This window comes from Symphalangus syndactylus, chromosome 2 (assembly GCF_028878055.3).
Source record: "Symphalangus syndactylus isolate Jambi chromosome 2, NHGRI_mSymSyn1-v2.1_pri, whole genome shotgun sequence".
In the NCBI taxonomy this organism is placed as follows: Eukaryota; Metazoa; Chordata; class Mammalia; order Primates; family Hylobatidae; genus Symphalangus; species Symphalangus syndactylus.
The window spans coordinates 88,127,773-88,154,421 of NC_072424.2; the positions used below are offsets into that span (position 1 = coordinate 88,127,773).

Genomic DNA, 26,649 nt, shown 5'->3' on the forward strand with positions numbered 1-26,649 from the left:
GAACTTTGGGGACTCAGGAGAAAGGGTAGGAGGGGTATAAGGGATAAAAGACTATATTGGGTACAGTGCACACTGCTCAGGAGATGGGTGCACCAAAATCTCAGAAGTCACCACGAAAGAACTAATCCATGTAACCAAAAATCACCCGCTCCCCAAAAACTATTGACATAAAAAAATTTTTTTAAGTTAAAAATAATTGGTTGTAAAAATACAACTAAGGCAGAAATGTATAAAGCAAAAAGTAAAGGTCCCTCATGTCCACCCACATTTTACATTTTGGTAGCTTTTTATTTTTTTCCTTTTCTTTCTTTCTTTGTTTTTTTTTTTTTTTTTTTTTTTTTTTTTTGAGACAGCCTCACTCTGTCATCCAGGCCAGAGTGCAGTGGTGCCATCTTGGCTCACTGCAACCTCCACCTCTCAGGCTCAAGCATTCCTCCCACCTTAGCCTCCCGAGGATCTAAGACTACAGGTGCACATCACCATACCCAACTAATTTTTGTATTTTTTGTAGAGACGGGGCTTTATCACGTTGCCCAGGCTGGTCTCAAACTCCTGGGCTCAAGTGGTCCTCCCACCTCAGCCTCCCAAAGTGCTAGGATTACAGGTGTGAGCCACCATGCCTGGCTGCTTGCCTGATATTTTTAATGACCTATGTCTACTCTCTCAAGAGATCTTAGCTTGGAATTGTCCAGCTTCCACAATGTTTCCAGAATTATCTATCTAATTTTGAACCTAGTTATTTCAGTCCCCTGCTTCAGGCCCCTGCTGCCTCCCTGCAACTGCATATGAATCTGAATGCCTTTACAGCCACTCCAGCTCTTCAAAACCTGAGCCCAACCCCCCTTTCTTGCCTCATGTCCTTGCTCCCTCCACAAATTACCCTCTGTGCCAGCCATGCTGAGTTTTTTACCTTTCTCAGAATTTCTCATTCTTTCTCTTGCCTCTATGCCCTTGCATTTACCATTTCCCCTTCCTTCTTCTACCTTTGGTAAATTCCTATTCAACTTCCAAGAACCATCTGAAATATCACTTCCTCTATGCCCCCTCCTTAACTCCCCAAGCCAAATAAGCTACCTCTCTTCTGTTTCCCTTGTGGTGGCACCAAGTACTTTATTATATAATCTTCAAACAAATGTTTGTCTCCTCCTAGAGACCATGATGTCTTTTTGGGCAAGGACCTTCAGCATGGATTCCCTGTCCTTGGTTGAGTTCCTGACTGACAGGAGGCCTTCAAAAAGTGTTTACAGAATACCTAAATAATTCTCAGTATTATCCAGTAAAAGCAAACAACAACAAAAAAATTCAATCTCTCTTCTTTACCTGTGGCATAGAGTATGAACTAGATAGTAATTAATATATAAGAAGCATTAATTAACAATGTATGGTTCACCTGCCTGAGGAAATCATACCATGAAACTCTGCAGACAGACATGTCTATAGCCTCAGCAAAATGGCAAAGAAGGCAAATGATTCCCAGGTGTCTCTCCTTTCCTCTGCATTTCTCTCCCACCTCCTGTGCCTTCCCATCCACAGCATTCATTGTCAGATGCCCTCTGGCCACAGCTCTTATTGTAGAATGCACACACCAAGCCATACACCAACATTTCTCCCTTTCCACCTCTGCCAGCTTCCATTCTTTTAGCCAAGCATCATGAATAACTATGTGAGAAACCAATAAGATTACATGACTTGCTGGGTGTGGTGGTTCATGCCTATAATCCCAGCACTTTAAGAGGCCAAGGCCCAAGGATTGCATAAGGCCAGGAGTTTGAGACTAGCCTAGGCAATACAGTGAGACCCTCATCTCTACCAAAAAAATTAAAAATAAATAAATAAAAAATTAGCCAGGTGTGATGGTATGTGCCTATAGTCCCAGCTACTCAGGAGGCTGAGGAGGAAGATCCCTCGAGCCTAGGAGTTTGAGGTTGCAGTGAGCTGTGATCACGCCACTGCACTCCAGCCTAAGTGAAAGAGTGAGGTTGTGTCTTAAAAACAAACAAACAAACAAAAAACATTACATGACTTGTACTCTGTCAAGAATAAACTCAGTCTCCCAGAGAGGAATATCTTTTTCAAAGATTAGCTCAATAGCTCAAATGAATCTAACTGGTAGAATACGCTGAAGAGATATTTTCATTGGAAGGCCTTTCAGAAGTCCCTTGGACTTTCTATGCCACAAGATACCACCAGTTCCAACATGTTGAAGAGGTGGGGGTCAACAGCAGGACCTCCCCCCATTTCTGAAAAGTTGCCGACACCTGGCCCTTCTGCAGGGATTTCCCAGTGCGCCTTCCTTAGAGAATGAGTGTTCCTAAAACTGCAATCACTCAGTATTCACTGCCAGCCTAGTGGGGGGAAAACAAACGAACAAACAAAAACAAAAAACAAACAAAAAAACACCATTATAATACAAATAGAATTAGGGCAAAAAAAAACAAGGGAAAAAGGGCCAAGAGAAAGATAGGAAAGAATGACAATCCTGGGGGAACCACATAGAAACTGCCACACCCAAATAGATGGCACTTGGCACTCACACAAGAAGCCTACTGAAAGAATCAGAAATGCACCCATTCCAACATTTTTTCTATTTAAAATGTTTTCCACCTAAAGCTGAGTGTCCTATAGTACATTAGCTTTTAAAAAATCACAAAAGATTGCTTGGGTCAGAAAAGCCCAGAGCACTTTTCTTCGTGAAATTACAAAAGCCTGACAAATGGTTGCAAGTGTCCCTGCCCTTCCCTTGCTTCTCGTGAGATTCATTGCTATCCCCAATTTGATCTTATTTCCAGGGCAGCCTTTCCTCTTATAGCCATACATGCTGAGATCAAGGGATGGAGATGCTGTTACATACAAGACTAACATTACAGGGAAAAGAACTGGAAAGAGCTCAGACTTCATTATATACAAGAATAATTTCAAGGAATAAAAACCATTTCCAGAGGAAGCCGAAACCAAAAATAGTAGCAACTGTAAACTTCATTTTAGGAGCCTGAAGGAAGTTATACCCCTCCATGAGGTTGCTAGGGAACAGGACTCATTTATCCTTTGCTGTCCAATAATTTCTTGGAAATTGCTACCCCATATTAAATCTATGATTGTTAAATTCACTCTAAATGGAAAAGGCCTTCAAGAAAGTGCTGTTTAAGTTATAGTAAAGAAATCTTTGTCAGGAAAATGTTATAGAAATCTAAAGTTCCTTTAATATGTCTGGCTGTCCCAACAAACCTTCTACTTGGATAGAAGATTTTTTAAATCCATAATCTCTTATTCTTCATTCTGATTTCTCAATATAGAGTTTTCTTATAAATAAATGAATTTGTTTAGATTACAAACACTTATCTTAGCATGTCAAAAACTATAAATAGGAATATTCTATTCTGAACTAAACCATGCAAAACTATTCCAACTTACCCCTAAACATTCAAGAAAAAATATCCTTGATAACAGAATGTGTAAGAAGCAAAAAGAAGGGCGTTTGGCATTCTTCATATGATAAATTTTCTTCAAATTTTGCCTGTTATAAGCCCAACCATGAGAGAGAAAATTTGTGTTATTGTCAGGGGGAGGCATATTGAAAGTGCCACCGATGATGATATTAGTGTGTTTGCTTTTTAGCATTGTTTGTAACAACACTGTTGGCCAAATTCCTATCCTTCCTATGCCCTGTAATTCTTTCAGGCCAAGGTAATTATTTCACAGGCATGCTGAGCCTTTCATTTCTGGTTCCCGTGTGTGAATTGCGAAAAGGGCATTCTGAACGCTACCTCTCCTGTAGGTGAAATATTCCTTCTGTTTATGTTCCTTGCTAATGCCTCAGGCTTCTCTACACATGATCACTTTTTACACGAAAGCTAGAAGAGGCTAAACTTTATCTCTGCATTTTCCTCTTTGAAACAGCTTGCATTAAAATCTAGATTAGGGGATGAGACTGAAAGCGATGGCTATAGTGGTGATAATAGGTAATTTGGTGAGTTTAATTTTTCTGTGAAATTTTAGAGCCTGGCTGTACTAGGCCTGAGACCAGAGACTTTTGTCCTCAAATACGTATTCTTTAGTAGAACATCTCTGAAATAATAGCCATTAGCTGAACAGAAAACTCACAATTAACCAGAATTTCACCCATAATAGAAAAACTCTTACTTATCACAAAGCACTGTCTTGGGCACTGCTTAAAAATATGCTAAAATAATTTTTTCTCCAGATCAATTATAAGGGAGTTGCATTATAAGAGAACAGATTCATATAGGAAATCTTACTTTAAAAATAAAAACAGGCTGTTCACGGTGGCTTATGCCTGAAATACTAACACTTTGGGAGGCTGAAGTGGGAAGACCACTTGAGCCCAGGAGTTCATGACCAGCCTGGGGAACACAGTAAGACCCTATCTCTACAAAAAATAGAAAAATGAGCCAGTCATGGTGGCATGCACCTGTAGTATCAGCTACTTGGGAGGCTGAGGTGGGAGGATCGCTTCAGCCCAGGAGGTGAAGGCTGCAATGAGCTGTAATTGTGCCTTTGCACTCAGCCTGGGAAACACTGATGTTCCACAAAGAGTATGGTGGTCTCTAACAAGGGTTATGACCATAGCATACTCAGCCAGCTGAACAAATTTCACTACTACCATTTTAGAAAGATGCTCACTAACAGCGTGAAAACTAGTTCATCTCAATGCATCCAGTATTTATTTACTGTGCATTTCACATGGGCTAGGCACTATGCTGTGAGCTGCTGTGGAAAAAGGCAAATATGACAAAATTGATATCTCAAAAATTTCAAAGTGTATGGTATATATAGATACATGGTGTATTATACAGACAGACAAATAGTGTATCAAAGAGATACCCTAAGTATCCAGGTAATTATGATGCAAGGAACTAGCTAACTTCAATAAAAGACACAAAAACAAAGCTTTATGGAATTCAAATGAGTAAGCAATTACATCCACTGGAAGAATCCCAGTAGAGTAAAATGGTACAAACTCTCTTGAGGGTAATTTAGCAAAGCATATAAAAAGCCTTAAGACTGTACAGTTTATGGTAGTAAAAAACTGGAGATAATCTATATATCCAACAATTGGGAAGTGGTTAAATAATGTACAATACATTTACTCATCAGAATACAAGTAGGCATTACAAATTACATTGTAGATAAGTATTTCATAAGATTTTATGGAAAAACTATAAAATATTAGTGCATATGGTAAGAAAAATGTTCAAACTCTTCAAAAGGACAATGAAGTGTCTTTCTCCCACCCCAGAATCCCTAGTAACTTTACCCAAATTGCTTTGACCCAAAGACACCCCTTAACCCCAAAACCCAAAGTACTTGTGTTAGTCCATTCCCATATTGCTCTAAAGAAATACTCAAAACTGCGCTGTTTATAAAGAAAAGAGGTCTTAATTGGCTCCCAGTTTCACAGGCTATCCAGGAAGCATGATGCTGGCATCTGCTTGGCTTCTGGTAAGGCCTCAGGAAACTTACAATCGTGGCAGAAGGCAAAGGAGAAGCAGGCACGTCACACGGCCAGAGTAGGAGCAAGAGACATGGAGTAGGTGCTGCACAGTTTTAAGTGACCAGATCTCATGAGAACTCACTATTGCGAGGACAGTACCAAGAGTGATGGTGCTAAACATTACATGAGAAACCCGCCCACATGAGCCAATTACCTTCTACCAGGCCCTACCTCCAACATTTGGGATTATAATTTGACATGCAATTTGGGTGGACACACATATCCAAACTATATCAGCACTTTTACCCAATACCATTTCTCAAAGACCTGTGCCTCAGAGTACATAAACAGGCATGTACTGCATGAACCCACTGTTTGGTCCTTTGCTTTGGGCCCTTAACAAATTATCTTAGATGTTTTTCCATATCAGCAAAATATAGATATATACCAGGTATTTCAATAGTCACCAAGTATTCAATTGCATGAGTTTTATTATACTTCCATGTATTCAGTTCCCTGTTAAAGAGCAAATATGTTGTTTCCAGAATTTTGCTATCACAAACAGTGCTGCAATATATGTAGATGAAATGTTTAACACTATGTAAAAATGTTCAAGATATTTTAAGTTAAAAAAACTCAGACTATAAAATATTATATATGACCATCCCACCTTAATTTTGTTAAAATGTATATACCACTGGGGGAAAAGTGTGGAAGCAGAGATTTCTTTTTTTCTTTTTCTTTTTTTTTGAGGCAGGGTCTTGCTCTGTCACCCAGGCTAGAAAGCATGCAGTGATGCTACTGTGGCTTACTACAGCATCGGCCTCTTGGGTTCAAGTGATCCTCTTGCCTCCCAAGTAGCTAGGACTGCAGGCCTGTGCCACCACACCCAACTAATGTTTCAATTTTTTTGGTGAAACAAAGTTTCACTATGTTGCCCAGGCTGGTCTCAAACTCCTGAGCTCAAGTGATCTGCCCACCTCAGCCTTTCTAAGTGCTGGGATTATAGGAATGAGCCACCATGCCTGGCCTGAGATTATCTATATTAATAGTAGTTATCTTAGCAGCAGAATTACAGGTGACTTTAATTTTCATCCTTTCTCCTTTGGAGTTCTCTATTATATAAATTTTCTACAGTGAATATATGCCACTTATGTGATTAAAAATATTAAATGGTTTAGAGAAAGGTTTTGTGGAAGAGACAGCATTTGGGATAGGACTTGAAAGATGGGTGACTTTTTCACTTGTTCAGATACAGAGAAAATATTAAAGATAACAGGATTTATGATTAAAGCTACATACGATGAGAAAGTTTAGGCAAGTTGGAAGTAAAACCATCTAGTTAGATTAGAGCATAAGATAGCCGTAGGAAAGTAGTGGAAAATAAAGAGGTTGGGAAATTGAATTTAGACCTTGCATATCAAATAGGGTGATTACATTTAACACACTGAGTGGCTTACACCTGTAATCTCAGCACTTTGGGAGGCGGGGGCGAGTGGATCATGAGATCAGGAGTTCGAGACCAGCCCAGCCAATATGGTGAAACCCCATCTCTACTAAAAATACAAAAATTAGCTGGGTGTGGTGGCTCACACCTGTAATCCCAGCCACTAAAGAGGCTGGGATTGAACGCAGGAGGCAGAGGTTGAACCCAGGAGGCAGAGGTTGCAGGGAGCCTAGATCGCACCACTGCACTCCAGCCTGAGCAATGGAGTGAGACTCTGTCTCATAAAAAAAAGGAGGGGGGTAGTAACAACAACAAAGACAGAGGTGTGCAGCAACACCACTTTCATGTAGTCAGAGAATTTAGTTATCCAGTTCAGCCAACACTTGGCACTATACTTGACATGTCCCCGAAAGCAGTCAAAATGACATAATGGAAGGTATCAGAAAGAGGGAGTTCAACCTTAAGGGAAATACAATGACATAAGGCAAATGTAGTGAAAAGTATCAAACTGTCACTAAATAAAATATTTTCAAAGATGTGAATACTCACCACCTACATTGTTTCACAACAATATCCTCAATAAGCCTGTGTGACTTTAAATACTTACACCCAGGAGATGCACAGGGGAAAGATCACTAAATTACAAGATGCCTACCAATGCCACGAAGCATTGTTTGAAACACACACCAGTTAAATCCATGGCTGTCAATGGAGAAAGATGAGTCCCAAGGGCACTAAAGGGATGTCTGGATATCAGAGTCACACTGCTGCTGTTTTAAATACTTTCAGAATCCAATCCAGAAAATTGGCGCTCTTTAACATTTTCTGCAGTAAATGGTTAACCTAATAGAAGATCCCCCATCACTAAGAAAGTGAAAGGCAATAAAATATACCAAATCATCCATACCATAATACTCCATTCCCAGTAATTGAATATTGGCCTTAATTCAAAAAAATCCAACCCAATAACTACTTAATAAATAGTGCCCATCTGGGGAGTAACTGGCCAGCTACTGTACTAGTTTTTTTATAGTCCTTTTTGTCTTTAATCCCCTCAACAGTCTTGCATGAAAGGTATCATCACCCCTATTTCATGGAAAAAATGGAATGTGGCTCAAAGAACTTAATTCACCTTGCTATTCACACAACAAACAGGTTGTAAAGTTGGTATTCGGGTCTTGGGTTGAGAGCCAGCAACTCCCACTGGGCACCACATCCCAGTGCCTGCTACCTGACCCAAAGCCAGCATCTTGAAAATGTCATTAACATTGCTCTCCTGTGCCAATACCAAGACCAGAGCAATTATAAGAAACCCTCAGGACTCATTTCAGACCAAGAACTGATCCCTCTAGCTGATCAGAATAATAACACCACGGCAAACCTCAAAACCCATACAAATTTCTAAAGAAAGAGCTGTGATATTTTTTTGTGGCCAGCCTCTTTCTTTGCCTGAATTGCTAGCAAAATGAAAAATTGGACAGAATAATAATTATGTCTTTCATTAGTTTGGGGATCTGACAAACAGATTCTTTTTATAACATCAGGAACAAGAAGTTTAAGTCTTCAAATATAACGTCTATATATTTTAAATATCTAGAATTCTCTTGAAAAATCTCAAGAATGAAATTTCCATTTAACTAGCTATATAACATAAAATGCTACTGATTTAAGCCAAATCAGAAACTGAGCAAGAGACCTTTTTGCTGTCTTTAAAGAACAAAATTCTTTAGAAAATAGAAGCAATGTTCTAAGAATAGAAAGAACATTTTTCTCCCTGAATACCCCACGACTTCCTAAAAAGACTACACTTTTATATCCACTACACTTTCATCTCACATCCACAGGCAGGTTCCCTTTTTCTCCCCAAAGAAAAGGCAGGGACATATCTGGTAAAACTATCTCAACATCTCTGAATGTTACATCATATACAGAATGTGAAAAAAAATTGCTAGAAAAATTTTTTCCATAATCTTGCCAGAGAACAACAGAGGCAACCAAGAAGAAGCTAACAAATCCTCTCACTGCTCCCCAGAGCCATTCTACAGAAAGGAGGGCAGCTGAATAGCAGGAAGGGAACAAGGGAGAGAGGTCTAATGACCAAGGGTCTGGATGGCTCATTCACCCATCCACTCAACACTTACCAAGGCTCCACTGTGGACTAGGCATCAGAAATATGGGAGCCAATGACGGCTGAGACCAGCTTTCTCTATTAAACATTCCCATGGCACACTGTACTTTTTCTTTATAGCACTCATCATACTTCTGTCTTTTCAGCTACATCTTAAAAAACTTGTTTATGGGAGTGTAAAATTATGTACCTGCTATGGAAAACAGTTATGGTGGTTTCTCAAAAAATTAAAAATAGAATCACCATGTGATCCACAATTCCACTTCTGGGAATATACCCAAAATAACTGAAAGCATGGCCTTGAAGAGACATTTGTACACCCTCAGTCACAGTAGCACTACTCATAATAGTCAAGAGGTCAAGCAACTCCCGTGTTTATTGACAGATGAATGGATAAGCAAAATGCAGTCTATATACATGGCAAAAAGCACAATTACTTTTGTACTAACCTAATACAATGGAACATTATTTAGCCTTAAAAAGGAATGGAGTTCTGGCACATGCTACAACCCCGATGAACCTTGAAAACATTATGCTAAGTGAAATAAACTACACACGAAATGACAAAATAATGTGTGATTCCACTTACACGAGGTACCTAGATTAGGCAAATTTATAAAGACAGGAAGTAGATTAGAGGTTACCAGGTAGGAGTGGGGCAAGGGGAGTTATTGTTTAATGGGTACAGGATTTCTGTTTTGCAAAATGAAAAAGTTCTGGAGATTGAATGCACAACAGTGTGAATGTACTTAACACTACTGAACTGTACACTTAAAAATGGTTACTTTGATAAATTTTATGGTAAGTATATTTTTACCTCAATTAAAATTTTAAAAAATTAAAAAGAGACTTCCTCATACTTCCACATCTATTATTTAAGCACAGGACCTTGCACATAGAAGTTGCTTAATAAATATTTATTGGATGGATGAATAGATGAACAGACAGACAGATGGAGAGAAAGATGGATGGGGATGTGAACAGAAATGCAATATACATATAAGCTGATAATTACTAGATCATGGGAACATAGGGAAATGATCCCTGTAAATATGAAGAAGTTAAGGTTTCTTATTATGGTTGAATTTGACATAATATTTATCATGTAGAATTACTTGTTTTACTGTTTTACCCACCAACACCACAAAAAAAATTTAGTATAAATCTGGTACTGTCTAGTCAATAATTTTTTTAATCTTATTTCTCTTCTGCTACTTATACTACAGTATAATCTGTCTTCTGAGCTAGATGACATTAAAACCAAAAAAAAATCCATTTTCTGTCACTTTTGCTCTTTCCAGCACCCCTCTTAATCCAAAAGGGTAATGTGAAGGAAAGCTTACACTTAACACTGCAGAAGACAGATAGAAGCAAGGATGAGTTGCTGGCCCACAGGTTATTAATCAGCTGGCCTCTGGGGCATAGTGTTATGAAGCTGTGTCATGTTATCAACAGCAGGCAAAAAGAATAATCTCCATTTTCTGACTCTGAAGTGCAGGCATGTGCTATAAAACTAAATTGACATCTGTTAGCAGGCTTGTCACATGGGTGGTTTTTTCCTGCAGAATCTGGAATAAATTAAATCTTAAAATAAAACTGGGAACAGAGAGGCTGCTTTACATAATTCCTTCTAATAGTGTGCTGTGAACCCATCATGCTGATTTTAAAGGGAAGTTCTTGTAAGAAATGTTTCATTATCATTTTAATTGCAAAACTGTTGAATGCCACTCCATGCTAGGAAATCTGTGTTTTTTTAAAGGTCCTTATGTTTTTAACTAAAAAGGGGGAAATGAAACCTTCCTTTCCTGATATTTTCACTGGCTGGAAAATAAATCAGCTTTTACCTCTGAATGAAACTATGACCGCCTTTTCCCAAGCACCTGGAGCCTGTTTCATGGGTGTGTCTGTTATGCTTGGGCACATATGAAAACTGGCACTGCTGAGCTCCCAAGGCAGAAATGGCCAGCATGGGTGTAACCTAGAAGGATTTGCTCAGGAATACACATTCCCTCAGATAATTCACTAATAGGATAGCAGGTTCTCATGCTCTTCCTGTCAAAAGGCATTAGCTTTTTTTTTTTAACACTCATAAAGGAATTGCAGAGTGGCATGACCTTGCAAATCTGAGCTGTGCTCACTGAACATAACATTCCTCTACAGACCCATCGTCTCTTTTAGGAAAGGAAGTCACACAAAGGGCAACGCAGGTAACTACATGTGTTTACCGCCCTCTGCTCCCTCAAGAGGCACTTGGTTCTCATTCCCCAAACTTCTGGAAAATGGCAAGATTCTCAGACAAGTACGTCCACTCCTTGTACACAGCAACAAAGAAAAATGCCAGCTCCCTGGGGGCTGATTCCTTCCATATGTGAAATCTTCCTCTTTTGTAATAATACCAGGCCCTTTGAAAAATCTCGAAGAAGCCATAGTCAGTCATCATTCTCCATAAAGTCACAAATCTGGTCTCATGAAAATTCCTTGCTCCTTTCTCTCACTAACACGTGCTCATTTGCTTCCACAACATTCTCCAGTGGCAAGGGTTCATATCATGCACCTTACAATAGGGGAAGCTGAGGAATGGGGAACTCAGCGACTTGGTGGGGAGACAGGGGGGATGCTGCAGAAGCTGACAGCCAGGCTCCTGACCCCCTTCCTTTTTCAAGGGCTTTATGCACAAAAGAGCGTGAGGGATTTGCAAAGGGAAGGCTGAGCCATTTAAGTCCTTTCCACACACAGAAGTTCCTCAAAGGGATGATCTTCACATCACCTGGGTTAGAGATGGGTAGGGTTGGTTAAAAATGCAGGCTCCTGGGCTCCATCCCAGAACAACTAAATCACAATCTCTGGGGTTGGTCCTGCCTGGGTGACATTTTAATCAAGCTCCCTTTGTGGTTGAATTCTTTGCTTGTAGTGTGTTGTTGATACTGTTTTGGTTTGTTGTCCAGGGTCCCCCATTCTAACATGAGAGTCTAAGCCCCACACAGTCTTACAGCTGGGAGTGGTCTCCAGATTCCAGAACACCGTGTACATACAACCTTGCCAGTCATGGCTTCTGCCCAGGGAAAATGGAAGGTAGAACACCTCAAAGAAAACACCAACCACAGCTGTGGTGGTTAATACTGAATGTCAACTCAATATTGAATTGATCCTGGGTGTGTCTGTGAGGGTGCTGCCAAAGGAGATTAACATTTGAGTCAGTGGGCTGGGAAAGGCAGACCCACCCTTAATCCGAGTGGGCACAATCAGCTGCCAGCACAGCTAGAATGTAAGCAGGAAGAAAAACGTGAAAAGGAGAGACTGGCCTAGCCGGATGCTTCCTGCCCTTGAACATCAGACTCCAAGTTCTTCAGTTTTGAAACTCAGACTGGCTCTCCTTGCTCCTCAGCCTACAGACGGCCTATAGTGGGACCTTGTGATCTTGTGAGTTAATACTTAATAAGCTTCCCTTTATATATATGTATCTATTCCATTGGTTCTGTCCCTCTGGAGAACTCTAACACAACAGCTAAAGCCAGATGTAATTAATTCTCTCATCAGACGGGCTTTCTACTCTATTGCAGCTCCATGTTAAACACTGAATGGTTTGAAAAATATTCAGAAGAGCCAAGATATTTTGCTACACCTCAAATCTCACCTTTATGGATGAATTTTGGCAAAAACAAAAACAAAAACAAAAAACATTTCCTAAATGTTGAGTTTGGAAGTTCTTGACTCATTTTCCCAAGATGGCTTGTCCTTAGGGTCCACTGCAGATTGACGGAGACCGAAAGATGTCTCTGCATTTCAAATTGCAATTCAGCACCGTGGATGACTCATTACTGCTAAATTGCCACTGGCTTGTTTCACAGAAACACAGCACCTTCCTGATTAAATCACAATTCTGCACGATGAAATTGCCTTCAAATATACAGAAAGATAGACACCTCTCTTTGAAAAAGGAATTTAAACAAATTTAGATAGAAATTGCCCTGGGACCTGAAAGAATCACCTGGACTTCCACCTTTACCACAGCGTATCTGGTTTTCCGTAAGGTTTCCTGCCCAAGCATTTTGAAACATCAGGAGCTAAGGTCTCTGGATGCTCAAGGCTGCTGCTGGTTAACTCTAGGGTAGACTGTGCCCAAAGATAAGGTATTCAAATTTTCATGCCTTGTACATTTTGTTTAGGAAGGTGCTGGAGAAAAAGGCCAACATGTATCCTGTATAGTTCCAGAGTGCCTGCTAGGTACTTGGAATGGGAATCTGTACAATAAAGGGTCTCTGCCTGTGAGGCACACAGCTCACTTAGGAACACAGAACTGAGAAGCAAGGCTCCAGCTCGAGGATAAATCATTATCTAAGACTCAGGGGTGCCTGGACCTTGACCTGGTGTGGCAGACAAGCAGGGAACATTTTTATAAAGGAGCTTCCTTCCTGAGAAAAAATGTGTTCTGGTACAACAGCTAGTACAGAAATCAGATACGATAGGCTGATGGGAATAAAAACAATGAAACTATGACAGTGTCTGTCCTTCACACCAGGGTCTCAGGCTGAGGGCAGAAGACACCAACAGGGCACAGAGTAGCCCAGTGCTTGTGCTCTGCAGGGACTGCGTTCAAGTCTCAGCACTGCCCGTGACTATGAAGCCATAGTCATGGGCAATGTGTTTCTCCTCTGGTCCTGTTTCTCCAAATGTGGTACATGCCTTGTTACTCAAAGTACAGCTCCCCAGCCAGCACTATCAGCATCATCTTGGAGCTTACTAGAAATACAGAACCTCAGGTCTTACCCCAGACCTCTGGAATCATTACTTGCATGTTAATTACATTCCCAAGGTGGTCCACGTATACATTACATTTGAGAAATAATGGTGTAGAATATGATTTGGAGGCAACATTTCAAAATCTTTCATTTGTTAGGTACTTTAAAAATGTATTAACAAACCAACCTAGGACAACTGGCTCACAAGTCTATGGACATTATTTGTTCAGATAATTCTAAGTAAGAAAGCTGACTCCATTTAAAGTTGATTTAAAGAAAAATATGAAGGTGAGATGCACCCCTTTCCCCCAAGCCAAACACAAAGCAAAAATAGGGAGAACTATTTGAGAGGGAGAGAGAGAGAAAAAGAAACAAAAAGGACACAGCAGGGCTCAAAACCAAGATGAACATCTCCATGAATGAACACAGGGCGGTGAGCAGGATGGCAGGCAGGAAATGGTGGGCTTCCTATATGGATGTGTGGTAGGTATATGGTATATTTAAGAGATATATTCATACCATAACTTCTCTACCAATTCACATATTACAGACATTTGAGTTGTTTCCAGTTGAGGTTATCATAAATATAGCTTCTACACACTTTCAGTTACAAGCCTTTGTGCAGAGATATGTTTTCAGTTATCTTGGGTAAATATCTAGGAATGGGTTTACTGGATCAATTGGTAAATATATGTTTAACTTAAGAAATTGCCAACCTCTTTTCCTGAGAGGTTGCATTCCCACTACAAATGTTTGAGCTTTCTAGTTACTCCATATCCTCACCATCACTTAGTAACATCAACCTTTTAAATTTTAGCCATTTTGGTAGTTATGAAGTGATATCTCATTGTGGCTTTAACTTTCATTACCCTAATAACTAATCATATTCAGCATCTTTTCACATGTGTTTTTGCCATCTGTATATCTTGTTTGGTGGGGTGCCAGTTTAACTCTTTTGTTTGTTAATTGAATTGTTTGTCTCCTTATCTGTGGTTGTGAGAGTTCTTTATGTATTCTGGATACAAGTCCTTTTCTGATATATTTGTGATGAATATTTTCTTCTAGTTTTTATGTTCTTCACAATGTCTTTTGATGAGCAGAGAGTTTTGATCTTGATAAGGTCCAATTTATCTTTTTAAAATTTTTTTATGGCTTATGCTAAGAAATATACTGTCTAAAAAATGTTTGCCTATGTCAAGGTTGTAAAGATTTTCTCCTATGTTTTCTTCTAGAAGTTTTATAATTTTAGCTTTTATGTTTAGGTCAATGTTCCACTTCAAAATAATTTTCATGGTGATGTGAGATTCAGGTCAGGTTTTACTTTTTTCCCATACAGATAACCAGTTGTTCCAGCACCATTTGTTGGAAAGACTATAATTTTTCCCATTGAATTATGTTGATGCCTTTATAAAAATCAATTAATTATACATGTGTTTCTCTTTTTTTTCTTCATTGCAGATTTTTTTTAAAACTTCTATTTTCCTTTGAGGAGTACATGTGCAGGTTTGTTATATAGATAAACCTGTACCATGAGGGTTTGTTGTACAGATTACTTCATCACCCGGTATTAAGCCTAGAACCCATTAGTTATTTTTCTGATCCTCTCCCTCCTCCCACCTTCCACCCTCTGATAGGCCCCACTGTCTGTTGTTCCCCTCTATGGGTCCATGTGTTCTCGGCATTTAGCTCCCACTTAAAAGTGACAACATGTAGTATTTGGTTTTCTGTTCCTGTGTTAGTTTGCTAAGGATAATGTATATATGTGTTTCCATCTCCAAATTCTCTTGTTGTTCCATTGATCTATACGTCTATCTTTATGTCAGTACCAGACTACCTTGATTGCTATCCCTTACATTGTCTTAAAATCAAGTAGCGTAAGCTCTCTAACTTTGTTCTTTGTTTTCAAAACTGTTTAGCAATTGCTTTGCATTGTACATTCGCTTTCTTAAAAATGTATCCCAGAAATTGTTCCATGTCAGTACATAAAAATTCGCTTTGTCTTTTTTTTAAGTGGCTTTGTAAGTTGTCCATGAAAAGATACACAATTCTCCATTTAACTACTTCCACAATGGTGGCTATGCAGATTGTTTTCTACCCTTTGCTATTACAAACAATGCTGCAAAAAACAGTAACTTTATTCATATATCAATTCTCACATATGGGATATGACTGTGGGGCAAACTCACAGAAGTAGAATTGCTGGATTTGCATTTGCAATGTGATAGATATTGCCAAACTGCCCTGCAGAAAGGCTGTGGCAATTTATATTCCTGCGACTTTTTATCTTTGATAATCTGATGAAAACATTGTATCTAACTATAGTTTTATTTGCCTTTCTCTTAATATGTCCAAGTTTTAATATTTTTTCATATAAGCCATCTGAATCTCCTTTTCTGTGAACTGTTTTTCATCAACTATTTCTTCATCCAATTTTCTATCAAGTTGTGGATCTTTTTCTTAATGATTTGTTGAAGCCCTTCTATCTGGTGAAATTAACTCTCTGCTTATAAAATGAATTGTCAGTATTTTTGCAGTTTGTCATTTGTCTTTTAATTTTGTTTTTGGTAGTTTTACCACGTGGAAATTTTGTACATAATCAGATTAATTATTCTTTTCTTTTGTGACTTCCTAACTCCAGGATTTTTTTTTAAATCCCCATAGTTTTCTTTCTAATATTTTTATGGTCTTTAAAAAAACTTTATTGGTTTAAATTTTTTGGCAAAAGACATCAAATAAAGCTCAAAACACATTTTTAAAATAAATATCCATAATTTTACTGACACATCCATCTTTTCTCTATGATTTGAGATAGTGCCTTTATCATATATCAACTCTGGAGGTATGTGGATTTATTTCTGGAGTTTTAAAATCTGTCCATTAATCTGTTTACCTGTTCATGCAATAGTACCATTTTTATTATTATAGTTGTATAAGAAGCTTTATTATCCCATAGGGTTAGTTAACCACCTTTATTACTCCTTTATCAGAATTTGATTGGTTATTTCTGCTTGTTAATTCAATATGAACTCTAGAATCAGCTTCTTTAGTTCTGAAAAAAAAATCCTATTGGCAATTTTATTGGGAACATGTTAAATCAGTAGATTAACATAAGAAAGAGTTCATCATTACGATGGTGAGCATTTACATCGAAGCAGGTACCATGCCTTTGAATTCGTTCAAGTTTTCCTTTAAGTCTTGGGGCGGCTAAGTTTTCTTCTTGTAGACCTTGCACATGTCTCATTAAGTTTATCTTTAGCTTTATTTTTGTTGCTTTTGTAAATAAACTTTGCTTCCTTTTTATATTCTAACTGGTTTTTATTCACAAAAGTGTAGTTAAAATTTTTTTGTATACTGTACTCAGACAACTCATTAAATTTTCTTATTGTTTGATAGTTTTTCATTAGATTATCTTGAGTTTTCCTGTATACCATCATATTGTCTTCAAATAATATGACCTTCAATAATAATAATATCTGTAAATAATAAAATTTTTACCTCTTTCTTAATTTATACTCTTAAATGTTTTTCTTATTGTATTAGCTGTTATCTTAAGAACTATATTAAATAACAATGGTGATTACACACTGTATGATTCCGTTTATAAACATTCTTAAAAATGACAAAATTATAGAAATGGAAAACAGATTAGTGGTTACCAGGGGTTAGGGAAGGAGGTAAGGGGAAGAAGGTAGGTGTTTTTATAAAAGGGAAACATGATCCTTGTAGTGCTAGAAATGTTCTGTATCTGGAATCTCTGTATCGTTTCTTACAAGTGCATGTGAATCTATCTCAAAATGTGAAGTTTTTTTTTTAAGAGCTCTAATCTTTTTTTTTAATGGTGATGATAAAAATCCTTATTTTTCCCCAACTTTAATAAGGATATTTCCACTGTTTCCACATTAATTATGATGTCAGCTCTTGAACTGAGATACACTAAAGTAAGAAGCAATTAATTCAAATATATCAGCAAAAACAATAAATACAAATGGATTAAACTCACATATACAGATAGATTTATTATGAAAGTACTCATCCATTGCTTTCTATTACATTTTTTATTTTTTTATGTTGCAGAGATAAGTGTATGGTGACAGAGAGTGAGAGAGAGAAAGCAAATGTGGCAAAATATTAACAAAAGGTGAATCCCAGTGAAAAATATGTCAGGGTTCATTATATTCCAGCAACATTGGCATTTGAAATTTTTTGAAAATAAAAATATGTAAAACTCCAGATAACAATAATGTAGGCACCCAGGTTCAATGGGTAGTTAACTTCTTATGATCCTTATCATGTTTAGAAGGAATATAGAAATACTGAAAATTTTATATGTATTAAAATTTTATAGTTAATTATATACTTTTTAAATCTAAAGGTAACCATGAAGAATAGAAATATAAGCTTTAGCAAGAAGAGGGGGGAAAAATGCAGAAAACCAAAGGCCAAATTTAAAAGAGTAGAAGTTAGTCCCAATATGCCAGTAATCCCAATAAATATAAACATAAAAGCATTAAACACACCTATTTAAAGACATTATCACGTTGGGTTTAAAAATACAATCCAGGCATATATTGAATACACTGCTCTTATAAGCCATACACAAACTAAAACTATATCAAAATAATGGAAATAAAAGAATCTAGAATGTTATTTCACATAAATACTTATCAAAGGAGAGCTAGTATGGCACAACTAACATCAGATAAAACAGAATTTAAGGCAAAAAATATTTCTAGAAATAAAAACTGACACACCATATACACATGGTCAAATTTTCTTCCTGCAAGAGTATATTATTTTCCATTTCCAGCAGCAAAGTGTATTATTCCCAACAAGCATTACAACACAGGGCAGTATCAATATCTTGTTTACATTTACCAATTTGATAAGTAAAGAGAAAAACAAAAAGCGAGTCTTTAATTGCTTTTCTTTTTTTTTTTCTTTCTTTTTTTTTTTTTTGAGAGAGGGGTCTGGCTCTGTCACCCAGGCCAGAGTACAGTGGAGCAATCATGGCTCACCGCAGCCTCCACCTCCTGGACTCAATCAGTCCTCCCATGTCAGCCTTCCCAGTAGCTGGGACTACAGGCACATGCTACCACGCCCAGCTAATTTTTTAAATCTTATGCCCAGCTAATTTTTTAAATCTTTTGTAGAGATGGGATCTTGCTATGTTGCCCCAGCTGTGTAATTTAATTTCAAAGCCCATATTCTCTCAAATGTAATCATAGTGACCACACAACAAAACTGATGTTCTGGAATCAATGGTGAGATCCCAGCCAAGGGAGGCAGAAACTAGTAGTCCTGTGAGGGTTCAAGTGGACACTGAGCCTTGGCCTGGGTGGTGACAAGTGTAGGTGAAGGAAGACACAGCTCCCTGAGCTGACAGGCAGGGAGGCCAGCTCCCCCAGGGCGTCTAACCAGAGGGCCCCAGCCCCAAGGTCTACATCTGTTCTGTGTGGCATGAATCTCAATTAATTCTCAGCAGTTTATTTAATTTCTATACAGCACAGTATTTACTTTCTATACAATCACCCACAAGGCTGTTCGGCACCCGGGGGCAGCAAACAATAGTTCTCTACAACAAAGTCTGAAGGACCAATTGCCTTTCGGTTTCACACAAAGCTCTCATTAAAAACTCTTGAGTGGAACTAGGTGGTTAGCAACTTCCAGAGAAATGTCTGATATATTTTCCCCGGGAAAGAAAAGAAAGGAAGGAAAGAAGCAAGGAAGGAAGGAAGGAAGGAAGGAAGGAAGGAAGGAAGGAAGGGTTGGTTTTCTATAAAATGTACTAAAATTGTTAATAAAAACCCTTTGAGTTTACTGAAAACAGTTTAGTGACTAATTCACACCAGGCATTCTGCTGGAGACTTTCACACTATGTTCTCAGACCTACTTCTCAAAAAAACCCCCACAATTTAGAAAGTATCATTGTCCTCATCTAACTGACAATCAAATTGAGTGCCAGAGAGGTTAAATGACTCGCCCAACTCCAAAAGCCAGTAAGAGGACCATGCTTCAAACCTAGATTAATGAGCTTACATAGGGAAACCCTCAGGCAGCTCTGTTATTCAGAGTTATCCGCAGCATGGTTAAGACCAAAAATAATAGTTACAATTCCTCATTAACTAGCTCGGATCATTGAGGATACTCTGAATGTAACAAAGTCTAAAGTAAGAAAGACTTTAGGAAAAAACTATACATTATGATTAATATGAGCAGAAACTTCAGATTCAACATTTATAGTTGCATTCTGAAAAAACTGTATGCTTAGTTAACAATAACCACTTCTGCAAAGAGTAGACAGTTAATCATTTCACATAATGCTGGATCCAAGTGATATTATTCCCTGACAGACTGGGCTTCTGGTCCACATGGTTTTGCTGATGCAGCTGCTCCAGCCTGATGCTTTAGAACAGGCTTTTGATTTATAGTTTGAAGTTAAAATTACCAAAGAGTTTTAAAAGCAGTACAAAAGCCATATGCATTTTTCTGTCACTATCTCAGAATACTGCTTTCATTTTTGCCCGTATTTTTACTTGAGTGGCTGGAATCTAGGTATGGATATACAGAATAGGAAAACTAACAGCGGAATAGGGAAATTACTACAAAACTATATGAGATATTTTAAAGTTCTGAAATAAAACAGCTAAAAACGCTTTGATTTCTACACTCACTTTCAGAATAAACGAGTGAAGGTGTGAAGGCAGAAACGCTGACATTTGTTAGCGTGTTTTTTACTATTTGCTTCCCCTGCCACAGCCACATCCTATTTACCACTGTCTGTACATGCAGAAAAATGAAAACAGACTGTGCTTGCTACATGACACAAACAAGGTTTCAATTTATCTAGCCCCGCATAGCTCCTAGAAGCATTTTCCTAAGGAAAGCAATCACTCGCTGATGGGTTTAGTTTTGTTTTTGTTTTAAAGCATTCACTAAAAAAAAAATCTCTATGGAAGAATATCAGTATCTTTTAAATTCTTCAACAAGGAATTAAAAAAAAAAGGAGCAAATGCATTCCTGATAATTCTGTGCCAGATCACTTTCATTGTAAATAGTTTTTTAAAAAAAATAAGTAACCTTAGAAACATAAGCATTTCTCCTTTCTAGGCATCATTGTAAATATTTCTGCTATCTCAGGAGCAGCATTGCAAAAGGCCTTATGCTTTATCCTTAGCATAAAGGTTGGCCCACTGCAGCTCCCGTGGGGCTAAACAAACACAGTTCAGGTACATACATTGTTATCTAAAATTAGATAAATTATATCCGCAGATCACTTTTTCAAAGTCTTATTTTATCCTCACCTTTACCAAATCTTTTGCTAAAGTATTATTGGGGAAAAAAATAAGCAAAATGGCATTGAGTTTCTCTTTTTCTCCTACTCAGTCTTTTCTTTGAAGAGTGGTGCTGGAGAGGGCTAGGATGTAAAGAGCATAAAAGAGGAATAGCAAGACTCCTAACTGAACACAAAGAGTAAGTAGTTAGCTCTTTGAATAATCTAAAGTTGATATATTAGAGAATTAGGCCTGTAATTTTCAGCTGCAAAAAACAGATCTACAAAAGTAACAAGCGGCAAAAAAGAAAAAAACAAAACCCTAAAGTTCTGAAAAATGCTTCTGCTTCTTCCCACACATATGAAAAACATTAACAGCATGTAAAAAGGAGTTCTCTTCTGAGATTTTACCCAAAAATCCTATATGTGTCTCACTAAGCCTCCTGACTATTAAATGCCACCAGTTACCCTTGGTGGCAAAGCAAAATACAAATTAATAGGTAATTGCGTGTTAAAAGAACATGCAAACTCTTCGAAATTGTTCTTGAAGAAGCATGGGCTATCTAAAGGTTGTTTAAAGGATGAAAGAGGAGGAGGAGGAGGAAGAAGAAGAGGGGGAGGAGGGACAAGGAAGAGGAAGATGAAGAAAGGAGGCAGAGAAAAGGGAAGAAGAGGGGAAGAGGAGGAGGAGGAACAGCAATGCAGGGAAAAGCTACTTACTGAAAATCAAGAAGCCAACTCAAGTTTAAAATTGAGTCTCATGCACACAGTTTCTCAAATAGAAACACCCATTCTGACCTGTTCTAAATCACATGGCATCTCTGGCTGGGAACACAGGCCAAAATAGCCAAACCCAAGAAAGGCTGAAGATCAAACACAAGCCAACTGCACTCAGGAGAAATTCTCTAGTATCTGCCTACAGAATACAGTTAGCTCGGGTATACTACACTAAAAATTGCTTTCAAAGAACACAATTCAAAGATTGTTTCTTTTTTGCTGTCCATTCATAATAAAATGTTTGCAGAGATTTGACATCCTTTGATAGAATTATATAATTTGTAATGTACATAATGTACATTCAATTTTATAAAGTAAATCTTAATCAAAGCTATATATATTTTCTGTGTAGAGCCTAAAGGTTCAAAATAGTGAGAAACATGTCACAACAGTGAGAAACATGATACACAAGCAATATCGTAGTAAACATAACCCCGATTTTTTTTTGTATTTGAGGTCAGCATAAGTAGTTTGCTCTTTCCGGAAAGTGTAAGTCAGTTGCCAAATGCAAATGGTATTCTTCAGCCTGTGCCAGAAGTAAGTTTCTTAGTCTTCTTGCCTAGTCTTGGACAAGACCATTAACATTACTCAACAGCAACTAAAATCTTCACATCAATTTAAATATCTCTATCCCTGCCAACACTTTATGTCTAGAGTTGACTCTATAAATAATGTTGGGTGATTAGTGAGATTAAAATTGGACCTTCAGCTATCCAATGTCAATGTTGCTATTCTTGGTTTACATTTTAAAAAGCTGATGGGTTTGTTCACTTTATTCAAGTATAAAATCAAATGAAAAACCTCACCTTGTGATGTCCAAATTCATTCAAAATGCTTCCCAGTTTTCTGGTGTTGCTATGTGGTTTTTGGGCAGCAACAGCTGGATGGGGATCCCGCCAGTCAATGGACAAGCGGTGATACCAAAGGTGCTGACTCTCCAGAATGTGAGCTGACTTGACACTAGGATCAAAACGATGCACTTCACATCCTTTGTTGGCCATGCTAACCTCAAAATGGGTATCATCACTTCCTAGCCTATAAAGAAAGAGGACGGAAATCAACAACAAAAAATGCAATGAAGCAAAGTGTTGGACTGACAAGATAACAGTTCCAAGGCCAAGGTTCTTAGTTAAATCAAGCCTTCTCCTGTTTTAACCCATGGCTAATGTAACATTCAATAAACTTTCTTTCACAAAAAAAGCATTATTGCTCAAAGCTTCTGGATAAAAGATAAATTATCTGCTAGACAAAGACCAGAGAATCACATACTCAAACATGTAGGCACATCATTAAATTGTTTTTTTTTTAAGTGATGTAAATCACAGTAGCAATGAAACAAAAAAGACTATCCAGTAGTCTTAGATTTTCTCAGAATGTGTCCACAAATATAAGCCCCAGGATTAGTTCTCTTTAGGAGTGCGTGTTCTACTAATGAGGTAATTTGTCTCCATTCTAATGGCCACAGTGCTGTGTATGCAATTTGACTTAAAGACAACAGCTGTTTTCTTAGAAATGTAATATATTTTTAAATAGTGCAGATAAGAAAAAAGGCAAATATATGTGATGGTACTGCATCCAAAACTCAAGAAGCAGAAGGTTTCCTCACGTAAATTCACATCAAAAGGGGAAGAAATTATGAATTAATTGTACTTAAGTACTCAATAGGTAGCACATCATATGGAAAATTATAAACTTACAAATGTTGAATTGACTCAGAAATATTCCCTATTTAATGGTGCAAGGATCGGCACTTTGATTAAAGTGCCAGTTTTAATGAAAAGCATGAAATTAACTGAGAATGATTTTTTTAATGGTGATTATGGCTTCTCTGCCCCAATACTGTACTTATACGTGATTTAGGATACCAAAATCCCACAGAGTAGCTACACTACTTGGACGAACCTAAACCCAGTGCAGAAACACTTCATTCTCATAGATTCTACAAGTATTTCGTAAGTGGATTTTTTTCAATAAATAAAGTCAGCCCTCCATAGCTGTGGGTTCCACGTCCACAAATTCAACCAACATGGATCAGAAATACAGCATTGACGGGATGCAGGAGCCTACTGATATGAAGGGCCAATGTTTTCTATCTGTGAGTTCCACAGCCAGACTTGATAGTTCGTGGATTTTGGTATCCGTCGGTGGGGAGAGGGTGGCCTAGAACCAACTGCCAACCCCATACGGAGGGATGACTGACTATTGCATAATCTGGAAATACACAAGTTCAGTGGATAATAATTATTTACCTTATTTTAATTAACTAAAATAAGTCTTCAGTTCAGAGATCATCCACCTAGACATGCTTTTTTTTTTTAGATGGAATCTGGCTCTGTCACCCACGCTGGAGTACAGCGGCGTGATCTCGGCTCACTGCAACCTCCGCCGCCGGGGTTCAAGCAATTCTCCTGCCTCAGCCTGCTGAGTAGCTGGGATTACAGGTGTGCCCCACCATGCCTGGCTAACTTTTGTATTTTTAGTAGAGACGGGGTTTCACTATGTTGCCCAGGCTGGTCTCGAACTCCTGACCTCAGGTGATCCACCCTCCTCGGCCTCCCAAAGTGCTGGGATTACAGGCATGAGCCATGGCACCCCACCTAGACATTCTTAATACAGGCAGCCCTCTGTATCCATAGATCTGATCCACAAATTCAACCAATTGCAGATTGAAAATATTCGAAAAAACAAAAATAAAAAAATAATACATTAAAAATAGTAAAAATAAAAATCAATACAGTATAACCACTATTACATGGCATTTACATTGTATTAGGTATTATAAATAATCTAGAAGTGATTTAAATTATGCAGGAGGATGTGCATAGGTTATACACAAATACTACACCATTTTATATCCAGGACTTGAGCATCCTAAATTTTGGTCTTTGCAGTGGTCCTGCAACCAACCTCCACGGGTGCTGAGGGGTGATTATAGTCTTATTTGCCTCTTCCTCACCCTTCACCCAACTACACTGCTCTTTTTCCCACTGCATCCCATGGTAAGTCAGCCCTCTGATGTCCCTCAGCCATAGCTTTTTCAACCTTTTTGCCTGGAGAAAATTCAGCACTCCTCTCACAAGCACTTCCATTTCTTCCACCTAACAGATCCTGTTCCCTATTTTCTACCTCCTATTGAATCCGCACAGCTCAGACCACTGAAGTCTCTACCCCAGTTTTGCAATTTCTGCATTTCCAACTGAGGTACCCAGCTCATCTCACTGGGAGTGGTTAGACAGTGGGTGCATCCCATGGAGGGCAAGCAGAAGCAGGGTGGGGCGTCGCCTCATCCAGGAAGCACAAGGGGTCGGGGAACTCCCTCCCCTAGTCAAGGGAAGCCATGAGGGACCATGCCATGAGGGATGGTGCATTCCAGCCCAGATACTACACTTTTCCCCTGGTCTTCGTAACCCACAGACCAGGAGATTCCCTCTGGTGCCTACGCCACCAGGGCCCTGGGTTTCAAGCACAAAACTGGGCAGCCGTTTGGGCAGACACTGAGCTAGCTGCAGGAGTTTTTTTTTTTCATACCCCAGTGGTGCCTGGAACACTAGTGAGAGAGAACCATTCACTCCCCTGGAAAAGGGACTGAAGCCAGGGAGCCAAGTGGTCTAGCTCAGTGGATCCCACCCCCACGGAGCCCAGCAAGCTAAGATCCACTGGCTTGAAATTCTCACTGCTAGCACAGCAGTCTGAAGTTGACCTGGGATACTTGAGCTTGGTGAGGGGAGGGGCGTCTGCCATTACTGAGGCTTAAGTAGGCAGTTTTCCCCTCACAGTGTAAACAAAGCCTCTGGGAAGTTTGGACTGGGCAGAGCCCACCACAGCGCCTCAAAGCTGCTGTAGCCAGACTGCCTCTCTAGATTCCTCCTCTCTGGGCAGGGCATCTCTGAAAGAAATGCAGCAACCCCAGTCAGGGACTTATAGATAAAGCTTCAATCTCCCTGGGTCAGAGCATGTGGGGGAAGGGGTGGCTGCGGGTGCAGATTCAGCAGACTTAAACGTTCCTGCCTGCTGGCTCTGAAGACAGCAGTGGATCTCCCAGCACAACACTCGAGCTCTGCTAAGGTACAGACTGCCTCTGCAAGTGGGTACCTGACCCCCATGCCTCCTGACGGGGTGATATCTCCCAGCAGGAGTCGATAGACACCTCATATAGGAGAGCTCCAGCTGGTATCTGGCAGGTGCCCCTCTGGGACAAAGCTTCCAGAGGAAGGAGTAGGCAGCAATCTTTGCTGTTCTGCAACCTTCGCTGGTGATACCCAGGCAGACAGGGTCTGGAGTGGACCCTCAGCAAACTCCAGCAGACCTGCAGAAGAGGGGCCTGACTGTTAGAAAAAAAAAACTAACAAATAGAAAGCAATAGAATCAACATCAAAAAAAGGAAGACTGGGCAAAAACTCCATCTGAAGGCCACCAACAGCAAAGACCAAAGGTAGATAAATCCATGAAGATGAGGAAAAACCAGCGCAAAAAGGCTGAAAATTTCAAAAACCAGAACACCTCTTCTCCTCCAGACCATCACAACTCCTCGCCAACAAGGGAACAAAACTGGATAGAGAATGAATTTGACAAATTGACAGAAGTAGGCTTCAGAAGGTGGGTAATAACAAACTCCTCTGAGCTAAAGGAGCATGTTCTAACCCAATGCAAGGAAGCTAAAAACCTTGATAAAAGGTTAGAAGAATTGCTAACTAAAATAACTAGTTTAGAGAAGAACGTGAATGACCTAATGGAGCTGAAAAACGCAGCATGAGAACTTCATGAACCATACACAAATATCAATAGCCAAATCAATCAAGTGGAAGAAAGGATATCAGAGATTGAAGATCGACTTAA

General features: G+C 38.9%; 1 protein-coding gene across 5 annotated transcripts in view; it reads right to left on the bottom strand.

The window, feature by feature from the left end:
* The window catches only part of METTL24 (methyltransferase like 24), a 173,710-nt gene that overhangs the window by 91,821 nt on the left and 55,240 nt on the right, over positions 1 to 26,649 (bottom strand). For all 5 annotated transcript variants that reach the window (XM_055261175.2, XM_055261165.2, XM_055261183.2 and 2 more), the window contains one exon: positions 22,620 to 22,848. In XM_055261175.2, coding sequence (XP_055117150.2) covers positions 22,620 to 22,848 — 229 coding nt within the window. The remainder of the gene's footprint in view (positions 1 to 22,619; positions 22,849 to 26,649) is intronic.